Source organism: Squalius cephalus (genome assembly GCF_949319135.1).
Source record: "Squalius cephalus genome assembly, chromosome: 8".
Classification (NCBI taxonomy): domain Eukaryota; kingdom Metazoa; phylum Chordata; class Actinopteri; order Cypriniformes; family Leuciscidae; genus Squalius; species Squalius cephalus.
The window spans coordinates 27,434,168-27,443,619 of NC_137129.1; the positions used below are offsets into that span (position 1 = coordinate 27,434,168).

General features: G+C 36.9%; 1 protein-coding gene across 16 annotated transcripts in view; it reads left to right on the plus strand.

Moving 5' to 3' along the window:
- The window catches only part of thrb (thyroid hormone receptor beta), a 498,010-nt gene extending 489,122 nt beyond the window's left edge, over positions 1-8,888 (plus strand). For 8 of the 16 annotated variants that reach the window (XM_079878990.1, XM_079878987.1, XM_079878991.1 and 5 more), the window contains 4 exons: positions 532-618; positions 1,297-1,443; positions 2,676-2,934; positions 4,423-8,888. In XM_079878990.1, coding sequence (XP_079735116.1) covers positions 532-618; positions 1,297-1,443; positions 2,676-2,934; positions 4,423-4,664 — 735 coding nt within the window. In that variant the 3' untranslated portion in view covers positions 4,665-8,888. The remainder of the gene's footprint in view (positions 1-531; positions 619-1,296; positions 1,444-2,675; positions 2,935-4,422) is intronic. The other 8 variants (XM_079878979.1, XM_079878980.1, XM_079878981.1 and 5 more) reach the window with 2 other exon arrangements.
- The last annotated feature ends 564 nt before the right edge of the window (positions 8,889-9,452 follow it).

The window sequence follows — 9,452 nt, forward strand, 5'->3', positions numbered from 1 at the left end:
CTTACGCAAATTGTTGCAATGGTTTTTCAGACGACTTTTACAAAAATGTATTCTGCTCATGAATTATGATTTAAGCCCACTGTCTGCTTGAACAGACTATTAAGCCACTTCAGATTTCATGCAAGTATCATAAAACGGGCTAAAAAATATAAACAAAAAAATGTAAGATAAATCGCCCAGTCCTAGTTTTCATATAATGTGAGGTAGAACATAAAATTAACAGCAAAATTTGTATTCAAACTTTATTCAAGTTTTACTATGGCCAAATTGCACTAAATGTTTTTGTACTTTGAAAATTTCTGTATGCAGTTATTCTGTATGTAATGTTATATGAAGATTGTATTATACAATTATATAAAATGATGATTTTAAAGCCTCAAAATCCATGGAAACCCCACGCAAACTCAACTCACTTTCTCACTGTCATTTTCTGTCTGCACTCTCACCTGTCCAGTTTAAACTTGTTCTTTTTAGTTGACTTGACTCGGGTTCTTCATTGAAACTTCACGATCCCTGTTGATTGCCCAACAGGTCGAGGAAGCAATGCTACTTAATGAAATAACATGTAATTTATTCTGTACTTCTGACCAGAGTGCAGTGGGGGTGAAGGAAGCAAAGGTAAGAACCAGTAGAGCAAACACATTTATTTATGTTTTTGTCCGAAAGAACGCTCTCTCAATTTCTCAGCTGCTTCCATTTCTGTCACGTTTTGTTTGTTTGTTTTTTTGCGGATAAATTGACATGCTGAATACTTGAGGCATTTGTTTGGAGTGTTTATATAGCTCTCTGCTCACTGTGTCAGAATAAAGGTGTACACAGAAGAGGAAAGCTGAATAATTGCCTAATATCAAAAGTGAACATCAGGCTGGTTTGGCGCTGTACTCAGCTCCTAATCTTTTTTTACCCTCAGTCTGGCTTTTTTTTTTTTTTTTTTTTTTGCTCTGTCTTTCACATCACAATTTTCTGGTCAGAAGGTTACAAATCGTAAAAATTTAATAATAAAAAAAAATCCAAATATCAGTGGATAACCCTAGTCAATGAGCTCCCCAGCAGAAGGAGCTATCAAAGACGCTTCTCTGCTCTGATAGTTTAAGTTTCTCATCTTTCCTCTTTTCCCTCTTAATAACTGGGCTCCACTCTTGTTTCGGTGAAATGTCTTGCTGTAACTCTGGCCTTCTTTGTGCTTTAGAGGGGAATGAGGATTTGCTGTGTCATACCTTTGTCTCTGTGAATGTCCATTTCCTATAAGTACCCGTGTTACTGAGCACACTACCTCTCCCCTTCCTCTCGTTTCAGCCGGAGGACATCGGTTCGGCACCCATCGTCAACGCACCAGAAGGGAGCAAAGTGGACATAGAAGCCTTCAGTCAGTTTACAAAAATTATCACCCCCGCAATTACTCGTGTCGTAGATTTTGCCAAAAAGCTGCCCATGTTCTGCGAGGTAAGAAACCTGTTGTACATTGCATCAAAAAACACATTCTCACTCCTAACCTGTAACATATGGATGCTTGGCCAGGACCCCTTAGCGTCACTTTTTAACACACAGGATACCTCTTTAGCGTAATTTATAATTTCCTAGATATTTTGGAGCACCTAGTCCCTCCCCTACCTTAAACCTAACCACTTCTAAAAAAATATAAAACACATAACAGGCAAATAAAAGTGCAGTCATAGGTATTTATTGCAGAAAACAGTATAAAATTATAACAGACAACTTGTCGTATTTCAAGTCCTCTGAGGCCATATGAAATATTTATGTGAAGAACAGAGTGGAACCTGAAGGTTTTAATTTCTTAAACTGTTCCCACTCTATGAACTCACACAGTCATATGTCATTCAAAATATACACCCAAATGTTAGCATGATGCAGTCGGTCACGAGGCATACGAGAGCCAATGCCATTTCACAATCAAAACCTACGTAACGCTTATTCTGGCGTCAATTTTTAAATGTGTTCAGAGGATTTAAGCTTGGATGGAGGATGGAGACACGAGACAGTGATCGCTTTTGGGTCTGTTCCTCAAACAAATTGTTTGACCTTAGAATACTTGGAATATTTGTACTTTTTAAATAAATTGTGACTGTAGTTGTATCTGGCTGTTATAGCCTGTGTTTTATATTATATAATATACAAATGGCTAGGTTTAAGGATTGGGTTACATGTTAAAAAATGTATAAATAGTGTAATGTAAATAAAATTTCTATATAAAAATATTATACACAAATACATAATTGTATCATGACGATAAAATTCCCATGCCAATAGTATCTGTGTATGTTGCCAAAGATTTTTTATTGAAAGCAATAGAGTACCTTGCATTTTGAAAAATGCTAAAGGGGTACCCTCCCTGTTCATTAAAAAAAGTGATGCCAAGGCCTCCTGGCCAAGTGTCCATATGTGATGAGTTGGGAGTGAGAACTTTTTGGATTGAACTCAGGAAATTACAGTATCAAAACCTAGCTTACATCCAACCAAATGGTTGGTCGATGTAAATTTTTATAGGCCTTCTGTACAAAAATCAAAGCAGAAAATGCATCAAAATGAGGTAAATAATTTAATGATGAGATCATTAATCATGTGATCAAATGAATCCATTTTAAAGCTTGACAGTGACACGTGTTTGGATACACAATAATACATATTATGACTGTGATTATTGTGTAATTGTTCAGCTGCCATGTGAGGACCAGATCATTTTGCTGAAGGGTTGCTGTATGGAGATCATGTCTCTGCGAGCGGCGGTGCGCTATGATCCCGAGAGCGAGACTCTAACGCTGAATGGGGAGATGGCTGTCACACGGGGCCAGCTCAAGAACGGGGGTCTGGGTGTGGTCTCAGATGCCATTTTTGATCTGGGTGTCTCGCTGTCCTCCTTCAACCTCGATGATTCTGAGGTGGCGTTGCTCCAAGCCGTGATTTTGCTTTCCTCCGGTTAGTGCCATCTTTATTTCTCAAATTTAATCAAATGAATTCATTCTTGTTCTTATCCATCACATTGTGGTCAAATGTGTACACACACAAAAAAAAAAACTAAAATATTGCAAATATTGCACAAAATCTCCTCTTTGTGCAACAACTCTTTTTTATGAACATAAAAACAAGGAATGCAAAAAGTGCTGCGCGGAGTGTAAATTCAGTATCCCGGTGCTCTTTGGGTGTAGGGATGGTTCAGCTCATAAAAAAACAAACACAGTCCAAGGCACTCGAGTAAATTGTTTTAGAAAAATATAAAAAGCCTTTATTCTTTCATGGCTTAGGTATTTTAAAAACTGGTGACAAGCAACTGCATACTCGAGTGCTTTTGACTGTTTTTGGGGGCATACATGTCAGTGCTGTAATAAAGAAGGATGTACTATGAATCAAATTATAATTTTTAACAATGAAAAAAGCTTATAAACTACTAGTTCTTGTGAACCTCATAAAGAAGAGTCTTTGTTTTCCTTCATGATTGATTAATGTTACAGTAGTTACAGTAGTTGTGAATATGACTCGTGACTTCCACCAGGGGTACATTTAAAAGCTATAAGGCCAGCTGCAGCGAGTCTTCCTGAGTGCCGATTACCCAGGATTACACAGGCCACTGAGGAGAAACTACTTAATAACGCTATTAAAATGGGATTACACTTTAACTGAGAATGTCACATTTAATAGGTAAAGTCTTCAATGCCCACGTCCACTCCTATATGGATTTGTTATCGATTCCTGCAGATTTAAACAGATTGTCCAGTGTTGCAGCTGGCCTAACCAATCAGTGGCTTAAAGCAATTTTTTGATAATTAACTGGACTTTAACTAGTGTCCTAAAGGTCTTTCTGATTTGGTTTTAGTGAGAGAACAAAGGAGATGATTTTCTTTTTTCTTTATAATTTTTCTGCTTTAACACATAAAATGTTTCCAGCACTGTAACCCATCAGATGTTATTGGTCATGCAGAAAAACAATAACAGCTAGACTGCAATAGTCCCTTCTAATTCGGCATGGAATTTTCTTTTTTGTTTAAAGTGTGTAATTTCTAGCACACTGATGGCACCTATGTACCTGTTATACCTTGTAAATGTAGCGCTGCACAGTTCTTATTTAAATTGTGTTGGCATGTTTGTGGCATTGTCATCATTTACTTACCCTCATGTCACACTAAACCTGTAAGACTTTCTTCCCTGCAACATAAAGTTATTTGGAGAGATGTCTTAAGTGTTTTTTGGTTTGTTTTGTTTTTCAAATACGCTATGAACAGACACACTTCAACAGGCTGGTGTTTACACCCACTTTTCATCAGGATGTTAAATGACTCAAACTAGAATAGAAATAAGTTTTATAAAATCATGTTTAACCTTTAAGGCCTGCTTTTTTATTTAAAGTGAATTTGTTTTAAAATTAAACTGGAACCGCCCATCATCTCTTCTCCTCTGTTTCATCGGCAGATCGTCCAGGTTTAACAAGCGTAGAACGGATAGAGCGTTGTCAGGAGGAGTTCCTCTTGGCCTTTGAACATTACATCAACTACCGTAAGCACAAGGTGGCTCACTTCTGGCCCAAGCTGCTGATGAAGGTGACAGACCTGCGCATGATTGGTGCCTGCCATGCCAGCCGTTTCCTGCACATGAAGGTGGAATGTCCCACAGAGCTCTTTCCGCCCCTCTTCCTGGAAGTGTTCGAAGACTGATGGCCAACCAATCAGGCCAAGCTGCTCCCACCAACACCAACCTCCACAAATCCGACCTCCCCTCTAACTCTGTGTCCCTGTTCCTGGTCACATGAACACTGTTCCTTTTCCTGGTCACTACTGAGCATCATTTCATTCCATAGTTTTAGGAGTAGCTCTCTGGCCTAATTTGAATGGAACCATTCCTTTTACAAAGCGGGTACATGTGAATAGCGTTACAGTTTGTTTTCTTTCACTCTTTGTTTGAAAAAAAAAAAAACTTTGTTACTCGATTTTTTTTTTTTTTTCAATTATAAATTGTTTTATTTCTGATCATAGTCTTTGATGCCATTTAAGTGGGTTTCATGTCACGGGTTTCATGACATGGGTTTCATGTCACGTCAAGAAAAAAAAGACAAATAGCGCCACACTGCAAAGGGGCATAGCAATACCTTTTTTCCTTTCACTTCCCTTATCTGTTGGTTGAAAGGTCTTTTCATGCTCTCATTAAGACATAGGTTGGTAATAGTTCTGTTCCAAAACTCAATGAGCTGCCTACCTAGGCAACATTTCCCTACATTGAGACTGTACAAAAGAAAAATCATGACTGAGGTCTATTTAATATTTCAATAGTTTGCCCTAGAAAAGATCACTAAATGGTGAGCGAATAAAGACATTTGGTAACTTAAATTTTCCTGCTGCTCTTGAGAGGAAGACCACAGTAACATTACATATTTGCTGCCTCAATAACAATTTCATTCAAAGTCAGTCAATTTCAGTACAAACTCTCATCAAATTCTATCAAGACCTAATGATCTGCTGCTATCCACATTTATTTTATAGCTCTGTACTCTTACATTATCAATAATTTGTGTCTAAAAATTTTTTTTACGAGAAAGTTGTAGAAACCACTGAGAATTCCAAAGAGCACCCTCGGAGCAATAAAATGGTAATGTGGTCAGGAGACAATGGTACTGCCTTCTAAGATGTAATTTTTTGGTCAAATTCTAAGGCAGCATTGCATGTAATGTTTCTGATTAAAGAAAATCCCAGAATGCACTGTGACAAGCTCAGTGGGGGACAAGTTGATGAGAGAAATCTTTCAGAGAGAAAAAATAATTCAATACCAAAAAGTATATAGATCAAACACGTCAAGCTAATTAGCAATATAATTTTTCACCCAATATGTGTGTGCATTATGTATCTAAGTATCGCATAGCTTAGCAACATGCTAACTCTATTGGATCAATTGTGAGTTTCCACCTTTCCCCCTTGAGATTTGGAGTGTCCTACATAGCCAGATGTTTTGTGTGCCATACAAATACTATATCACTTATCAGGTTTCATTTCATTTGTGATGCTTCCTTTGAAAGAAGCATATGTAGGCAATAGACAACAAAGCAGCTTACTAGAGCTGCGTTTCCACCAAAATTATCTGGAACAATTTGTCCCAGGAACTTTTTTTCCCCCAGACCTGTTGCTGTCTGCGTTTCCATCGCGGTCTAAAGTACTGTGAAGATTAGGCAAATTAGTCCGGTGACATAGGACTGTGCACGACTTTTCAGTTCCTGCTGGATTTAGTCCTCCACATATAAGCTTAATAAAGCCTGAACCTCGTCGTCGGTCCATTGGTCGTATTTGTTAAACTCCATTGTTGATTGGAATAGCAAACAACTCTTACTGCACGCACCACAACAGGCCTTTAAAAATGGTGGTTGAAACAATCAGACAATCTGCATGTTCAGCGCCCAAGTTCCACCCCGAAAGTTCCTGAACTTTGAGAAAGTACTACCTAGAAAGCAGGGACTTTCTGAAAGGGAAATTTTTACCCGGAACTTCATTTAGACCCTGGTCCCTGTGGTCGAAACACGCAGAGTACCACCCCAAAGTCCTTAGTTCCTGGAGAAAGTTCCTGCGGTGGAAACACGGTTTTGGAATTATAACTGTTCTCTGAAAAAAAGTGGCAAAGGTAAACAAAAAATGTCTTAATCGCAAGTGGTATCGGTTTTAATGGTGGTTACAAAATCCTGTAAAAAGGTTTTTTTTTTTTTTTTTTTTTGTCAGTACACCTAAAAGCTTACTGGGCAATCAGACCTTCATGATACCTTAGAGTTCACAGAAAGAGTAAATTTCAGTTATACGTTGTACATTAAAGTTTTTTTTTTTGTTTTTTTTGATGATCTCAAATGTTGACCTCTATAAACTGTAGTAAGGAGGAAAAATATTTTTGACTGTTAAGTCAGCAGAAACACACATTAGCCACTAACATTAGTTCATAATGCCTCTATTAAGGTGCCAAAAACTTCCCTGTAAATCATACTCTGTTTGGACTTGTGTTGAGCTGCTTAGAGGAACTCGAGGTTATATTTGTACCCAGCCATTGTTAGATCCATTAAACCGCTGGGATGGAACTCTGTTCAGTTGAATTTTTCTTTTCTTCTATAGCAGTCACATGATAAACCAAGGCAATGCTTCTGCTTGAACTAGTTGGTGCTATGAGTTTGCCGATTTATACCTCCAGGACTGCTGTCAGTTATACTCTGAATTGTCTGGGTGATTGACACACGTAAATACACACAACGCTGAGGTCAGTGGTCAACCCTTCAATGTTCAGGGATGCTTTTGGATGTGTCTGTGATGTTGTTTCAGCTGTTTCTGTCCTGGTTTTCTTGTTTTACTGTAGTGTTTTTAATCTTTCTAGAGACATCCCTGTGTGCTGCAAATGTTTTTTTTTTATCTCACATACCTCTACTGATTATCAGGAACCGCCAGAATTGTTTTAGTTTTTTTGCTGTTGAAAAATGGACATGAATTCAGAATCGCACCTTAAAATGCACCACATGTTCAATCAGTGCTCCAGTATAATTGCTCCAATGGTTTTACATGTTTTGGATTACACATACAAACGTACACGCCAACATAGATATTAAACAGACTCAAAGTCATTGCACAGACAATCAATGTGTCCGCAGAGAGTGTTATATAAAGATGTAGAGGGAAGTAAAGGCCACTGCCAGGGTCCAAAATTAACTTATACACCACACTTGCCAGTGATGGGTCAGCTGACTCTTCACTCAGCTCCACACCAACTTGGTTGCATTTGCTTAAGCAGACAAACTTGACAGAACGTCTTATAGGAACATGCCCAAACTAAAAGCGTATTTAAAAAAAAATAAAAAAATAATAATAATTCATTTACAGCTTTTCTTAAATCTATTTTTGTTGCATAAAAGTCACACAATTTGTGATTCTTTAGTAGATTTTAATAGTTTATATGTATTTTAATCACTCACACATGAAATTCAGAATTTATTTCTTACAATTTCTTGCCGGCACTTTGTGAGTGTTAATTTTGGACCCTGGCTACAGATCAGCACACGCATACACAGACAGCCTGGGAGTGCGCAATTAAATAAAAAATAAATAAATAAAAAACACAAAGCACTACAAAAATAAAGATATTTATGGTGTAAAGGAAAGACTGTATTTTTTCAGACTGCAGATATTTTTTACGTGTTATATGCACAAAATGAACATTTTCCAGTTTTAAACACAAGAAAACAAAAGACTGTCTTTTCTCAAAAATCTTTCACCATTCTCAAACAGGAACACCAAGTCCTGTTTTTTAACAATCCTGGTTCACTGGTCATGTCTCCTAATTGTGCGTTTTATCATTCTAAATTCATTGGTTAACCGTGTTAATGACAACTAATAAATACTTGTAACTAATAATCATAACAAATCCAGCACAGCAATCACAAAAAGCGATTCTCAGTGGGTTTCGGAATGAAACCTAAAGCCCATAGTCAAAGAAACTGACCAGATCTCACCACGCTAAACTGAAAGAAATAGACCCCGAGAAACAATCGCAGTACATGTACTTCTGTTTCTGTGTCTCAGGTAACATTTACCTGATCACGTCCACAGTATGCTGGTTGCATTAATAAGTGAACTTTGAAAGTGAATTCATAATACAACATTACAAGCAAATGTATTTCACTTTCTCTTCAATGTCTTTTTATTTTTATTTTTATTTTTTACCAAAATCAATGTATTGCACAGGCCTACTGTGTGACAGTGGAGCCTTGAATTAAAATCAAGTTTGAATCATGATGATTTTGACATCCTGGAAGAGACATTTCACTAGAAAAATAATCCTGGATTTGGCAAAAGACGATGATGACAGTGATGATATTTGCACCTAAGGTGAATAGGAGAATAAAGATGGTTTTGAGAAACCCCTGAAATATTTATTGTGCTGTGTGTGGTACATAACCAATGTGAGATTCTGTATGCAGTTTTTTTTTTTTTTTTTGCCTTTTGGAATGAATCAAATGTATGTATATTTAGCAATATTTATTGAATTGAATAATGACTGTTAGATTTCACATTAAGATATTTACATATTTTACTCTTGCATGTTTTAACTTGACACTCATTGAACGTCCCCGATGAAAAACATTTCAGCAAAATATAATTGGCCACAGCTATAGTCATCTGTCCTTGTGAAATGACATCTGACCACAGTTTTTAACACAATGTAACGATGGTGACACCAAGGTATGAAATTTGAACCACAGTTAACTTGTATGCATATTTTAGTTACTATGTTCGGGCGTCAGACAGATATAACTTAAAATTTTATTATTTTCCCTGATAAACTCTAAAAACCACAAATTACATACAATAAACCAAAAAAATAATAATAATTTCTCAGTTTCCAAAAATTTGTTTAATAACTATGTGAAAGTTTAGAGATCAAAGATCAGTTTTGTATAGGTATATAAGCATCAATCACATGAGCCCAAA